The sequence below is a fragment of the Trachemys scripta genome, chromosome 8 (genome assembly GCF_013100865.1).
Source record: "Trachemys scripta elegans isolate TJP31775 chromosome 8, CAS_Tse_1.0, whole genome shotgun sequence".
Lineage (NCBI taxonomy): Eukaryota > Metazoa > Chordata > Testudines > Emydidae > Trachemys > Trachemys scripta.
The window spans coordinates 6,569,770-6,585,660 of record NC_048305.1 but is presented as its reverse complement, the minus strand read 5'-3'; the positions used below and the strand labels follow the sequence as shown (position 1 = coordinate 6,585,660).

The 15,891-nt window shown below is 51.9% G+C and overlaps 1 protein-coding gene across 2 annotated transcripts in view; it reads right to left on the bottom strand.

Annotated features, from left to right (window-relative positions):
* Positions 1 to 15,891, bottom strand: part of CAMK2A (calcium/calmodulin dependent protein kinase II alpha) — a 73,038-nt gene that overhangs the window by 49,207 nt on the left and 7,940 nt on the right. For both annotated transcript variants that reach the window (XM_034778366.1, XM_034778367.1), the window contains exon 2: positions 6,743 to 6,837. In XM_034778366.1, the coding sequence (XP_034634257.1) occupies positions 6,743 to 6,837 (95 nt within the window). The remainder of the gene's footprint in view (positions 1 to 6,742; positions 6,838 to 15,891) is intronic.

The window sequence follows — 15,891 nt, the reverse complement described above, 5'->3', positions numbered from 1 at the left end:
TCTAACAGTTAGCAGCTCTGCTGCTCCTCCACCCTATCCCAGGTGTGCTTTGCACCCGGTAGAGGTCTTGGTGGAAGGATCAAAACTAGCTTCCTGACACTGGTGAAATAGTAGCACTATCAAGACTCTGCTGGGTGGACGCTGGTGACTCGATCCAGGTCAGCAGGTAGAGTAAGGCTGCAGGCTTCTCTGCGTATTTAAGGATGAAGATGCTGGGCTACTGCTGGAGGGGTAGACTAACAGAAGCCTGAGAAGAGGACAAAGAAGGAACCAATGAAGACACAAAAGACAAAAGGGGGCGGGGAGAGGGGGAAGAGAAAAAAAGTAATTCAATCTGGTCTTTCAGGAAGCCCTGAAATCTGTGATGCTTCCTGCCCGGTGGCTTCTCTGCTGCCAACTTCGATCTGCATGGAGAAGCCAAGCATTCAGCCCTCCAGAAGAATCCGACCATCTGCTCCTGACGGACAGTGGCTTGCTTATTTATTTTACAAAGGATAAAAATTCTGTTGGGGGGTGGGGTAATGAATGCACTAGCTTTTCACCTCCTTTAAATGAGGCTTGTACGAGACAACAAGATGAGTGAGTTTCCCCTAGACCTTAATGGGTGGTTGTCCATTTCATAAACCCAACCAGCAGCTCCACATGATTGGTGGCCTCAATTCAGGAAAAGCCACCTAGGCCTGGAGCAGCAGTGGAAGTTCACAAGTCAGGAACAAGGGGCACTGGCAGAGCTGTGAGATGCTCCAGTCCTGGAATATCATGGTGCACTGCAGATTAAGGTACGCTGGTAGATTTGTGTGAGAGTCCAGGTCTGGAGTAGCAGGGGTGCTGTAGGTCAAGACTGGTAGAGCTGGGTGTGTGTGTCTGGGACTGAAATATCAGGAGGTGCTGCAGACTGGGAAAGAGGTGCATTGGCAGAACTTTGTGGGAGATCAAGCCTGGAATAGCTGTGATGCTTCAGGTCGCGATTGTGGTATATTGGCAGAGCTATGTGTGGGAAGTCTGCAAAATGCTGGTCTATTTTAAGATTTGAAAGGAGATGATTGGGGTTGGGGTTTTTTTAAAACCTTTGGAGAGATGAATAATGGTGCCAGGTAGAAACAACGGGAGAGTTTTGCCCATTTTCAGGGCTCTCATTCAGACTAATTCAAAATCACACAGATCGAGGGCTCTGCTACAGGTGACAATGCCCTCCAAAATGCCAGTCAAGAAGAATTCAAAGGCAACTTGATAGGTACTGTGCATTCCCTTCCCATCATCTCCCTTTGTCCAACACATGTGCATGCTGTGCTCAGAGCTGCTGTGAGGAATAGCTGCCTGAGCGCACACAGCAGCCAAAATGAAAATACAAACTCCCTTTTTTGGCAGCTCAGAGATGGGGAAACATCTGAGGAGAGGGAGAACACTGCTGCCAGCTGCAGAACTCGATTGCCTTGCGCAGACTGAGGTGGGCACCTGGCCAGACCAGAAAAACTCCCCCACCCCCTGGTTTCAGATTTGGTGAGGTTGTCTCAGTAAGAGAGAGGGGGCCTTGCTAACCAGCCCAGGACCTACGCGCCGCATCCCCCGAGCTGGCATCTCATGCAGTTCCAGATCAGTGCCCTCCTTTGGAAGAGATACTGAAGCAAGGTTTCCCATCTCTGGCTGTCCAGGTGGAAGTTAATGATCCCTTAAGCACTTATGGGAAAGAGTAAGGGGTAATCTCGGTGTCCTGGCAAACACTCCCTCTCCCAGCCAAACAAGTCCTTGTGTCCAAGGCTGAGAGTGAGCTATAGCTGAGTGAAACAGTGGCTGCGGTGTTTGCCTACACATGCACTGCACCTACACACTGCTTTAGAAAGTGGTTAGGCACTTTGAGTACAAATTACGTTACATAAAACCAATTCTATTTTCTTTACAGTATGTGAATGCCATCCAGTTATAAAACACAATACAGTGTTCCCACTTGGATCAAGTTCTTGGCAATAAATCTTCCCTGGCTATATGCCTTTTGTCCTCTGCCTCCCAGCTCCGTCAACAACGCGTTATAGACTTTTCCTTTATAACACACAGCAAAGTACATACACAACAGAACATCAGACTAGGCCCCTGGTAGAGAAGTCTGTGAAAGGAACATCACCGGGGTAGCTCTCAGAGGCTCTGGTAGCAGATTAAACCTATAGTTTTTGGAAATCATGCATTTATCCTAGTGGGAATGAAAATATAGCCAGCTCGTGCTTTGTTGTCCTGCATTATGTATAGAGAACCATAGGGATGCATGCCACTCTGCAGATATAATATAAACCAAGTCCCTGCCCCAAGGAACTTACAGTTTTATTTATGCAGCTAACTCGACTAAAGAAATCATCAGCCCTTGAGAGGGCGTGTCGGGAAGAGGGGACTGGTAGGTGGCAACACAAGGGAGAGTGGGAATAAAAGCTCTCAAGAAAACTTTCTTGTCGTTTAAAAGCCTCGGGGTGGGGGGGGGTTGCAGTCATTTGAGTCATCCTCTCACTTTTAGTAACCCTACTACAGTAGGCATGTGAGAGGGGAGCTCCAGAGCGGAGGATACTGGAGAAAGGTCAGGCCAAGAAGCAAGACAGAGGAGTGCCTGAAGGAGAGTGAAGTCACTAGGCTGTTCCAGGGTGGGTGGGGTGGAGGTGTGGAAGAAGGCAGTGAAGTCCGCATGGGAGGAGATGATGGGAACATGGTGGAGTTAGCGGGGGGAGGACTCATGGGGGGGAGGGCTCATGGGGAGGAGCATTAGGAAATGGAAGAGGAGATGTAGGAGAGCTTTGAAGGTGAGCACAAAGGAGTATGAACATGATGCAGGAATTGCAGCAAGACTGGAGGAGGGGGAAAGCCATGGCACTGCATTGGGAGAAGAAGGGGACTTTTGCGATGGAGTCTTTGGTAGGCCAGCGGGGAATAAAGTGAGGTTTGGAGGGCAACCAGAGGTCATTAGCTTAAAGCCAGACCAGCCTGGTGGTTGCAGTGGCCCCTCTGAAATAATTTGGAAATCTCAGTCTAGTCCCCCTCACAGAAACCATCACCCCGTTTGGGACTCAGTTGGCATAGTGACAACAGGGAGCAGGGACGGAGGGGGCATGGAGAGCTAATCTCTCTCACCTCTGGGGTGTCTGGTCCCAGAGGCTGTTCTGCCATCGGGGCAGCTGGACCATCAGAAAAATGGAAACCAATGAATCAAAGCTCAGCAGATTTCCCTTCATCCCATCTCCATGGACCAGTCACAGCTGCTAACGTGACAGGAACATGGCTTCCATTGCCAGTGTGAGATCCAGGCCACAGCACCCTTGCCAATGCCTGCGTCCCCAGACTGTACAGTGCACCTTCCACTATGCAGTGTGGCCAGCTCTCCCGTCCATCACTGCTTAGGCCAGGCTAGGACTTTGGGTGACCAGGGCCAAGATTTTCACAAGAGGCAAGTGATTTGAGCTGTCCCAGTGTTTGGCTACTCAACCTGAGATACCTGAAAGGGGCCTGATTTTCATAATGGCTGAGTGCCTGACCCCCGGTGAACAAGTCCTGTGAAGGCTTCTCAAGTTGAGCACCTAAAAATAGAGGCAAAATTATCAGCCCCTTTAGAAAATCTCAGCCCCTCTGTGTAGTGACACTAGGCAGGGCAGACTGGCTTTAGGCAGCCTGGAAGAGACCCACAGGGGCTGTCTGCGTTCAGCAGCATCACTAACGCATCCCTTCCATTTGTTACTGCTGAACCTGGCCTCGTGACTCCCGCGACGGACGCTCCACCCTGCAAAGCAGCGGGGCTTTGGAGAAGGCGCTCGCTCTTCTGTGAGCAGCTCACCAGCCATGGAAGAGGACTGAGGGGCACTTTCAAAAGCGGGAGTGTGGCCACGGAGCATTACAGCGCCCTGCCTAAAACACGGGGGGATGGCTACACTGCAGTGCCGGGGTGTGGCTGCGGCTCCAGAAGACAGACCCAGCTAGCTTTAAGCTGGCTAGCTCAGGGCACCGGTAGCAGCGAAGCCGCAGTAGCACACACTTCAGCATAGGCTGCAGGGGCCGGATCAGAACGCTGGGTAATTGCTCGTGGGCTCTGCCCTGGCTTCCCCATTCCAGTACCAGAGCAAGCTAGATTAAAGCTGGCTCAGGGTGTGTCTGTGCGAGCTTCGCCCACCCCCTGTGATTGCAGAGCAGACACATCCTTGGCCTATAGCTAGCCCGGCCCCTCCAGCTCAAAGCTGAATCCCAGGTTATGTCTACACTGGAGCTGAAGTGGGCTGAACATAGACGCACAAGCCGCAGCAGAGGCTAGCTGCCCGGAGGACGTCCCTACAGGACGGTACTCGGGGTGGCTAGCTGCAGCGGCTACACTTCCCTTTGGATCGTGCCAGCTCAGTCAGGGCTAGCGCGGGGATGTCTGCTCAAGCTGGAAGTTACACTTCCCAGCCCCAGTGCCGACATGCCCCCAGTCACAGTCGTCGCTAATGCTTTCAGTCCCACACCTTTACAAGTGACAGTGGGCCACTAAATGCCATGGAAGAGCTGGCCCCAGGGCGTGGCCCCATTCAGCTTGGGGCAGGCGAAAACAAAAGATGAAGACGGATGAAAGCCTTTGAATACAGCAGGTCAGCAGCAGGGCAAAGCATTCCAGTGCAGCGAAGCTGCCAGGCTCACCCGGGTGGAAGGTCTGCTCCCAGTCTGCTTTCAGGGCCAGAGAGCCACGCAGAGCAGCAGGAGATTGTCAGGGACTCACAAGTTGTTATGGCTGTGAAGAAAAATGGCTCCTACATCGTTCTTGACAGTTTGGGGTCTCGGAGACCCTGACAATCCCTTGCGCGGCCAGTTCCGCCAAAAACAGCAACAATCAATTATGCAACTTTTTGCAGGCAATGTGCAGCCGTGTGTGCGGCTGGCGGTGGGGGGGGAGGAAAGGCGGCGGGGACTGCATGGAACAGCAGCTGGGACCAAACGCAATGAGCCACGCTCTTCTGGGGAAGAGGTTTTCCTCTCTGCAAAGCACGGCCATTGCCTGTGGTAGGCTACAGGGGCTAAGCAGCAAGGCGGCTGGGACAGGCACCTCTGAAGAGAACCGGGAAAGAGGACCCGGGTGGAAAAGAAAATAAATTCTTTTTCCATTGCTGGCGGCCATGTTTCTCAGGGCTTTTCAGATAGAGAGGACAGAGGTGCTCACGAGGGGGGGGGGGGGGCTCTCTCTCCTGCTAATATTTTCACCCTATTTGTCATTGGCAGCAGCCTGTGGCACCTGTCTAAGGTCAGTGCATGGCTGCTGCTCCCCTGGTGTCTGATTCACTTGGGGCAGCCAGACACAGGCTGGCCAGGGGTTGTAGCAGAGTCCCCAGGTGGAAGAGGATCCCCTGAGGGTGCTGGTTAGAAAATAAGAACGGCCACACTGGGTCAGACCAATGGCCCCGCTAGCCCGGGAGCCTGTCTTCTGACAGTGGCCAACACCAGATGCTTCAGGCAGAGTGAACAGAACAGGGCAATTATCAAGTGATCCATCCCCTGTTGTCCAGTCCCAGCTTGGGGTTGCATCCCTGGCCATACTGGCTAATAGGACCGATCCGCCATGAACTTATCTAGTTCTTTTTTGAACCCAGTTACATTTTGGCCTTCACAACACCCCCTGGCAACGAGTTCCACAGGCTGATTGTGCGCTGTGTGAAAGAAGTGCTTCCTTATGTTTGTTTTAAACCCGCTGCCTGTTAATTTCATTGGGGGAGCCCTGCTTCCACCCCCTTCACAGTAGTGACTACTGCTTAAAATGGAGGTTCTCTAATGAGCACCTCTCCACCCCTACGGCCACCACAGCCCCCAGTGACATGGGAAAGGCATCTTGGGACAGTATTGAGGAATCAAAGTTGAAGTCTATAGCTGCTTGGTTATAGCTCTGCTGTTTGTATCGGTGCTCTGTGTCTCCTTCTGTCATTACCACTGAATCTCCCTCGGCCACACTTCCCCCTCTCACCTGTCGAGGCCCCTTTGCTCTTTGGGGCTCTCCTGTGTGTGTGAACGGGGTCACCTAGCAAAGACTGACACGGAGCAGCCCCGCTGGGTGCAGAGAGGGGCTCGGTTTCTGAGTTCAGCGGGCTAGAAACGCCAACAGACTCCTGGCCCAAGCTGCAGCGAGCAGGACGCATCACTGCTCAAGGCCTGACGGCTGCTTCGCCACCGGGAAGGAAAGAGGCTGGGAACCGCGCTTCAGAGAAACTGAAGCGAGACGACGATTGCAGAGGAGGGGAGAACAAAAGCCATCACCACCCTTCAACATGAGGCTCCAGAATTAGCCCCACATATAGGGCCCGATCCTGGCCGGCACTGAATGCTCCCCATTCCCACTGGAGTCAGTGGGAGCTGTGGGCACTCAGCCCCTCACAGGCCCAAGCCCATGGAGTGTTAGTAGGCCAGGGGGGCTATTTCAGGGTATGTTTTTCATGCAGGTAAAAGCTTAGCTTAGCTAACTGGCTTTTCTGTGCTCTTCCTCTCTTCTCTGCAACCCCGCCCCCCATTATCCAAACACAGGCTGGGTCCCCCCTCGCATCATGGCCCCGGTTCCATGCCGATAAAGGGGATTCAACTGTTCAGGAAAACATGCCCATTTCTCTTCCTTCCTGCAGTTCCCACCCACAGAGCAGAATAGGCAGGAGCTATTAAAGGTTAAGGCTCACCTTGGTCCAAGCAGAGAAGGCGTGAGGTGGACAAGGGCAGTGGAAAGGCGCCTGCTCCCAGGAAGTATGTCACAAGACTTCAGTGCACTTACCTCTGGCAGTGAGCTTCTTGGTGTTTATGATCTTGGCTGCGTACTCCTGTCCCGCCAGCACCTTCACGCATCTCCGGACGATTGAAAAGGCACCTCTGTGGGAGACAAGAGCCCAGAAAGAAAGTGAAAGGGGTTGGACTCAAAAGGAAAAGCAGGAGCGTCACACGGCACCTGCCAGCATCGGAGACTTGAAGACAGAAACACATGTATGAACTCTGGACAAGGAGGAGAGTTCTGGAGAGACAGACTCAATAGTGGTAATTAACGTGGTTGAATCACAGAATATCAGGGATGGAAGGGACCTCAGGAGACCATCTAGTCCAACCCCCTGCTCAAAGCGAGACCAATCCCCAGACAGATTTTTGCCCCAGATCCCTAAATGGCCCCCTGAAGGATTGAACTCACAACCCTGGGTTTAGTAGGCCAATGCTCAAACCACTGATTATCCCGTCCAAACGGAGCTAGATGGCATGGGCAAGACTGTTATGAAAACGTTCCTATCCTGAGAGATGATTCTGGGAGGACAGGGACAAGGGCTCCCCACTCTGTCACTCCGAGTGCAGAACGTGGGGGCCTGCAAAGATTCTAAAAATTAATACTGGCACTCCTGGCTTGTATTAAACTCCCAAGGTTAGAGCTTTTCTCTGCCCTTGGCTTGGTAAACGCTGCCACCACCCAAATGAAAAAAAACAACCCTTGGACCCAGGAAGGCGCACTTGGGAATTCCTCCCTGTGGGGACCCTCAAGCCCTTTCACCCCCCTCCGGGGAAGAGCTGAGAAAGAAAACAAAGGAAATTAGCTGTGGCTACCAGCTAATCAAACAACATGTGCACAAACCTCTTAGGACACCAAAAATCCTGTTCTTAAAAAAGGTAAATTTTATTAAAAACAAAAAGGAAGAAAATACATCTGGAACTTAGGCTTTTGCTAGATTTTAAAAGAGCAATTCCAAAAATCAAGCACCCAAAATAGTTTTCTTGGGGGTTCAGCTTAAAAGTTTACAAGCAAACAAAAGCATCTAGGGTTAGCACAGAGGTGCTCCACAAGCCAAAATAAAAAATCAACCTGATTGTGTCTAACTAAACATTCCCTGTCCAAATAATTCCTTCTAGGGAGGGAAGATGAATTTTCATACCTGGTTCAAGCCTTACACAGCATTGCTGCTCCGTCCCTGCAGCCCAGCGAACAACAGAGAAAGGGAAAGTTTCTTTCCCAATTTTAAAAGTTCTAGCCTTCCCATTGGCTCTTTTGGTCAGGTGCCCACTCCTTTTCTTTTACCTGTGGGCTTGTTAACCCTTTACAAGTAAAGCAAGCGGAGAACAGACACCAAGAGGGATTTTACAGCTAACTGGCTGGCTGGGTGTCCATCAAAGGAAACTACCCCACCCCCCCGCCTTCATGTATCACAGGCTCTGAGACAAGCAATTCAGTATTAGCAAAACAACCAGTTTATCTCCCCTCTTTTACCTGGTTTGCTGGAAAGCTCAAAATCAAGCACATTCACTTGGCTTTTTTCACATTTTCTTCTCTCCCAAACAGGCCGATCTTTGATTGGTGGAAAGCACCTTCTGTCTTATCAAACATCTCGCACTACAGATTGCAACCTTTGTCAATAATATTGACTTAGGAAGGGGTAACAGAAAGGAAAGTGGCTTTTATTCACAAACTAATTGCGGCTGCTTTTTTGTCTTTTGATTGTCAAGTATCAGAGGGGTAGCCGTGTTAGTCTGAATCTGTAAAAAGCAACAGAGGGTCCTGTGGCACCTTTAAGACTAACAGAAGTATTGGGAGCATAAGCTTTCGTGGGTAAGAACCTCACTTCTTCAGATGCATGTTCTTGCATCTGAAGAAGTGAGGTTCTTACCCACGAAAGCTTATGCTCCCAATACTTCTGTTAGTCTTAAAGGTGCCACAGGACCCTCTGTTGTCTTTTGATTGTGCTTTCTACCGTAAAATTACTGTAATAATACACATAGGCAGATGCAAACATGGTATCAAAAACCCAGATCAGCAACAGGGAATTTATGGCACAAGAAGCCCCTTCCACTAGCAAACACTCAGAATCCACTCACGGAGAAGCATCTATTACAAGCAGCAGCTCGCAGGGTATTTTAAGATGATGGATGAATGAGTAAATGTGTGTTGGGATCACTCCGGGAGTGAGCGTGTGTCTTGGAAGTCACATGTGCATCTCAGGGCCAGGTGCAGGAATCTACGTATGGCATCTTGGGAACACATGGGTAGGTTGGCGTGTGTGTGTCTCAGGAACATTTGGGCACATGTGGGTGCCTCAGCTTGGTGAATGCATGTCTGAGGTGAATTGTGGGTCATAGATCTTCAGATCACGAGTGAATGAACGTGTGTGTTTCTTGGGAGCATGCAGGTGACTAGTGAGCACATGCATCTCAGGATCATGCACGTGTATTTTGGGGGATCATACGAGTGTGTGATTGAGCATATATCGGGTATTTCAACCCTGGGTGCCTTCCATCACACTCGGTCTGACCTGCGGCATCCTCTACCATTCCCACTCTGGGTCGCTCCAGAGCAGAGGCATAGCATGTTGAGTGGTGCCAAACTGTGTGGTACTTTTATGATGTGTATCTATGTCTACTTGGCAACAGAATGAAACCTGCCAATTTCATTGCACTTGCGGTCCAAGCGGATTCTGAACCCAGATCTTAGCTGGGAGCTGTAACAACTTGTACTCTGTGTGGATTAGCACAAAGGGGACCTGCCACACACACACTCACTGGTGGGTTACAAAAGGTTAATGCACTAGTTCCCAGCATCACTGAGCCCCGTCTCCTCCAGGAAAAAGCCCATCCGTAAACAGGGTGACCCAGGTATATTTGGAACATAGTGAATGGAAGCCACCAGCCTGGAGATGTGCTGAAGAGTTCGACAAATGACTATCTTACCCTGGATGCCACAGTTCACTAACAGCTTGGACAATGCTCTGCGCCCAAGGAGGTGATAGGAGAGGGGAGTTCCCTCTCCTTTGCCGAGAATTGGACAGATCCAGATTCTCCCCTTCCTGCCTCCACCCAAAGGGACCACAGAACTCAGCGCTCAAAGAGCTTTCCCAAGGCACTGACCCCACTGTCCCAACGAGCAAAGCAATGTTGGAAACCGAAGTCCATCAGAAAACTGAAACCGCATCTCCCTGAACCATCACCGGAGCGGCATCTCCTCTGTGTGGGATGCAACGACCAGCATCCTCCCTAACAGCTCAGTCCGGAGTCTGCACCAGATTCCGCGGTGTGGTTCTGGAACACTGACCCAGCTGAGACCAACAAACTCACTGCAGTTCAGGACCTCACTCCGGATTTGAGCCCATGTTTCCGAGCTGCAAGGCCAGGCACAGCCCACCCACACCAGGCCTGCTAAACAGGAGCTAGGACTCTGCATTCATTGATCTTTCTGCCGGAGCCATTCAAATCAGTCAAACAACAATCAAAAGCAATTCCCCCGCCTGCCCCCCTTCCTTCCCTCCACTCCCCCCATAAATGGGAAAGGAATAAAACCAGGAAACAGGCTCTCTGCTGAGCAATGATGAACAATTGATTTTCCCGGTGGGGGCGGGAGGAGGTAGGCAATTTGGGTTTGAATATGAATCTTTAGTGAAATGGGGAAGCAATGGGGTGCAAGAAGCTGCAGTAAAGAACTTATTGAAATCCCAATGGAGAAGCCAACCCACGCGCCCGAAGCCGCTGCTGGAAAGCACTGTTCAGCGTCACATGGCTGCAGCCAGCGGGGCTAGCCACAGGAGACTCTTCTGGAGGGGTTTGAAAGACGAGAAAGCCAAACGGGAACTTTCCCTGCCTCTCTGTCCGGTGGGAGCCTGAGATTTATTCTTGGCCTCTGTAAGATCTGAACTATTCATATCCCTGGAGCCTGGAGGGCAAGGGGTTTAGCTGGAATGTGGGGGGAGAGAGGAGTAAATGTTGCATTTCATTCCTGTTTCTCCACTGAGGGGCCACCCATCCATTCTGGGCCCTTGAGGCTCCCCGTGTGCATTTGTCTTCATGTAAGCAGGGGAATGGTCCTGCTATTGTGGGGAACTTTCCTGGCTTCTGCACTACGCCGGTGAAGTGGGATAGTGGAAGGATCTGAGTCCTCGCTCCCACTTCCTTTACCCAGAGGCCTCCCTGCCCTTGAGGACTCCCCTTGCACTCTCCTGTCTGGCAGAGTCCTCGTAACCCCCGACAAGGCTGGGCCCAGGATTCCTGAGGGGCTCGACCCCCAACCTTGCTGTGATCACCCAGGATGGGGGCTAGGGTGTCCCCACTCCGGGGTACTCTGTCTGCACTGACCACCTCCCTGACCCACTGATCAGTTCATACAATTTAAAGCAAATACAAGTTATTTAATCAGCAATTAGTTTAAAAAGGAATAAGGAAAAATGGGAAAGATTAAAGGAAACACATCACCCCGCTCTGTGGCCGGGAACATCACAACCAGCGTCTCTGGAACGTCAGGGCAGGTCACTGTCTGTGCCTTGTAGGTCCCAGGCTCCTTCTCAGGCCCTGGCTGTGCTGCAGAGACGCTGCAGGTCGGACACTTGCTCTGGCGGTGGCCACACGCTCTCAGGCTCTAGGTGGCAGGACCCTTTTTCCCAGTGTCGCCCCCGCCCTGTCGGGGTTACGATCCCCCTGCAAGTCTGGCCTGCAGAGCCTCTTGGCTGAGGTGTCTCCCTGTGCTGGGCCCACTGCCCAGGGTCCCCCTCACTCTCCCCAGCTGCTCACCGCACCCAGCTCCGGACGGCTCCAGCCCCAGCTCCACTCGGCCTCAGCACGGCTGCTGCTCTGCCTTCAGCTCCCTGGGCTGCTTCTCTGGCCTCTCTGGCTCTGGTTGCTACAGCTCTGCCCCCAGGACAGCTCTGCTCTCCCTGGGCCGTGTCTCTGGCTTTGGGGCTGCAGCTCCGCTCCCAGCACAGGGTCTGCTCTCCCTGGGCTGTGCTCTGGGCTTTGGGGCTGCAGCTCCGCTCCCAGCACGGGGCTGCTTTTCTGGCCCCTCTGGATCTGGCACAACTCTGCTCCCCAGCTCAGCTTGGGCCCCTGCTCTCTCCTTAGGCAATTCCATCTCACACGGAGGACGGGACCCACCCTGGCCTCCTGACTCCTTGATTAACCTGCCCACCCTGTCAATCAGGCTGACCTGGAGCATTGGCCTCTCCCCATTGTTCCTGGGGACTGTCAGTCTCAGGCTCCTGATTTCTCATTGACCTTTTCCCTTTCTTTTAGTACTGGGAGCTAGCCAACAAAAACGCCCCCCACTCAATGTTAGTAAGGAGACAACAGTCCCCTTACATTCATCATGCCTGCCTTCCTGGAAGTGGGGGATTTGGGCACCGTTCGCTGAGCCTGCCTTCCTGGAAGTGGGGGATTTGGGCACCGTTCGCTGAGCCTGTCTCCACATCAGAATCCCACGCTCTGGTACCTGGATGGAAGGAAATCAGTGCTCCGATGCCTGGTAAAATCTCCACAGCGAGTCAGAGTCTACATAACCGTCCATCTGTCACTGTCACCCACATCCTCCCTCCTCCACGGCTGCTCTTTGGTTAATTACACCTGCGGAACACGTCTTACCTTAATTTAGACTGCGAGCGCTTTGGGGTGGGGGTTGTCTCTTCCTAGGTGTTTGCCCAGCACCCAACCCAATGGGGCTCCTTTGGACTAGGGGTGCTAATGCCATGCAAATAGGGCTAAGGGTGCCATCCACTGCTGCCGACGCTCATGATTTTATTGGGAATCATATATTTGGGGGGGCCAACCATCTCAGCCCCGATGTCTGGATTTGGGCTCATTCTTGGAAATCTCAGCTTTCATTAGAAAACAATAAGGAAGTGTCTAGCCCTTGTGGGTGTGGAGAAAAACTGGAAAACATGGCCTGAGTGCGACATAAAGGCTCAGACACCAGAAGGCACAGGCCCAAGATTGCTTGGGTTTTTCTTTTTTTTTTTCTTTCAATCTCTTGCTTGTTGAGGTCCAATGATTTTTGGCCCAACTAATTGGGGTTGGCGCTAGTGAGAGTGCCCTCAACTCCCGCTGATTTCAGTTCTTGCTAAGGGCATTGAGATCATGCCCTGATATTTAAGGATGGACGGAAAGCCCATGCTCTGAGATCTATGGGAGACGGAGTTCACACTCTAATACCTGGCCCTTTTCTATACCCTGGGAGCAGCCAGAGGTCCCCCATGGTTCCTGAACGGCTCAGCAGAAAACTGCCGATACATCGTGGACTGGATTGCTATAAATCCTGTAACTTTTCACTGTCTAAATAAATAAAGGAATTAATTCATTTAAATTCAAATAAACAATCCAGAAAGAGGACGTGTCAGGAAACCTCAGAAGACCACAATGGAGGAAGCTGGAAATGTATCCGTCTGGAACATTCCTCCAACACAAGTTTTAACACACTTGATTGTTCAGCTCTTCCTTGTCTTTGTAACAGATCACAGAAATCCCATGTGATGAATTAAGAAGAGGCCAGGGAGGGCAGCAGGAGGAACACAGCACTGGCCTTTCATCACAAGAACAGTGAGTTTCAATTTGGCTTAAGTAATAAGTGAAATGAGTCTGCAGGGCTCCGCTGAGTCCTTAGCGAATCTTTATCAATGTCACAAAACTGCCACGTTACAGAGGGTCTCTCTGCTTAGGAGAATCTGGGACTGAGTGTAGGAAGGGAAGAATTGCTAAACTGGATCAGACCTGAGGTAGAGATACCAGTAGAGATGCCTCAGGAGACAACTTAAGAATCCTGGCAATGGGTTCCACAGTCTACCTATACATTTTGTGAAAAAGATTTCCTTTGATTAGTTTTGAATTTCTCATCTTTTAATTTCATTGAATGGCCCCTTATTCTTGTGTTATGAGTCAGGGAGAACAGAAGTTTCTGATCTACCATCACTGGACCATTCGTTATTAGATATACTTTTATCACATCCCCTTTTATTCATCTCCTTTGTAAGGTAAACAATCCCAATCTTTTCAATCTCTCCTTCTCGGAGACTTTTCTCTGCTTTGATCATTCTTGTCTCCCTTCTCCAAAACCCCTTAGTTATGCAATATCCTTTTTGAGATGGTGTGACCAGGACTGCATCCCAAAAGAGGCCATACCATTGTTTTCAATAAGGGCATTATAATATTCTTCGGATTACTCTCCATCCCATCCGTTATGAAGCCTAACGTCTTGCTGGCTTTTTGACCATAGCTGCATACCGAGAAATTGTCCCCACGGAGCTGTCTGCAGTGATGCCCAAGTCCCTTTCTTGTGTTGATACGGTCAATTCAGAACCTTGGAATACACTGGACGAGCAGGGGGTGGTGCAGGTGCACTAGGAGAGCTGGACTGGAGTATCAGCTGGGGCTGTTGCCGGTCAGCACTGAGGTACATTGACAGAGCTTTGCAGAAACCGTTAGAAAAGCAGCGAGTGCCGCAGCTGTGGACGGAGCCGTGTGGGACAGCCTCGTACAAAGGTGTGGCTACATGTAGGTCAACATTTGTCTAGACTAACAGTGCCTGTGTGTATGGCACAGGGAGCAGGTGTGTGTGTGTGTTGCATTTGGATGGGTGCTTTACAGGGTGTGTACGTGTGTTTGCACACCTGTGTGAGTCGGGGCAATATCCAGGTTGGCTCTGCAGGCACGCTGCACAAGGCACTCATGCGGCCAGCATGCAGTTGCTCAGAGGGAATCGGCGTGTATGTTGCATGATATTTTCACAAGTCTTGGCTGCAGCAGGGAGGTTACCCATTGCTGGCACTGTAAGCGTAGACAGCACCCAACTGCGGAACCCAAGACCCATGGTCAGCAGCAGCTCAGCTGTACAGGATGCCGATGCTCGTTAACAATGGGGAGATTTGTTAGTTTCAGGACGGCGCGCTGTGAGGCGTTCAGAGGGCCTGTGTGCGCACAGGCTGCATGGAGTGTTCTTAAGGACAGCATGCGTTGTCAGGTATTCAGAGGGTCCTTTGTGCAAAGGCTGCAGGGGAGGTTTGCAATGTGCTTGTGCTGGAGGAAATATACAGAGGGCCTCTGTGTGCATGCCGCAGGGAGCATTCACCGGCTGCGTGCTGCAGGGGGATTGAGAGTGGCAATATTTCAGTCTGCGTGTGGGTGGGTGAGTGGGTGCATGGATCCGTACATGCATTGAAACATGTGCGCAGCTAGAGAGGAAGCATGTATTTACTTTTCAGTGCTTCCCCTCCTTGTATTTACCAGCCCAGCCCCACTGCCTTCCGGGCTCCTGCTGATCACACACACAACCTTTAAACACAGGACAATGAACCAAGCCAGGGCCAATGCTGGCTGCTCGCTGGACAGCAAACTCAGCAGAGTCTAGGCATCAGTCCGAGGCCTGAAGCAGAACAAGCACCTGTTGCCACAGGATGGGGGCACAACTCCAGGCGTGGCAGAATGTGGTGCTGTGCTTGGAGAGCGTCTCGCCTGCCACTTGATGGCTGCTTGAGAGACAGACTGGTTGCAGCAAATAGCTCCCAGGGAAGCAATGCTCAGGCCCCTTGGCCTGACCCCCACAGGGCAGCCCCTCTGACAATGCGATTCCATATGAACTGCCTTCCCCAGCTCCCACGGACCCGGGGTGTCCCCACCCCCACTCCCTGCCAACTTATAGTGTGCTGTACTGCCTGGACACACTCCAGCTCCCACAGCCAGGGGCCAGCGCCCCCTGCTCCCCACAAATACAGAATGTCCCTCCCTGCCCAGCTCCCACAACTGGGGGACAGTCACTCTCAGTCCCCCCCAACCCCCCACAAACAGGGCTCACACCCATCCGTTCCCCACATATCACTCCCAGCTGCTCCCCTCGCTAGGGTTACCATACGTCCTCTTTTTCCCGGACATGTCCGGCTTTTCGGCAGTCAAACCCCCGTCCGGGGAGAATTGCCAAAAAGCTGAACATATCCGGGAAAATGGTGGCTCTGCTCCTCCCCGACTCTTCGGCTCTGTTTAAGAGCCGGGCTGCCCGAGCGCTACCGGCTTCGGGCAGCCCCGTGCCTCCAGACCCTGCGCCGCGGGAGCCCAGGAGGGGAAATGCCCAGCTGGGGGCGCAGGGTCTGGAGGCATGGGGGCTGCCCGAGCGCTACCGGCTTCGGCTTCTTAAACAGAGCCGAAGAGTTGGGGAGG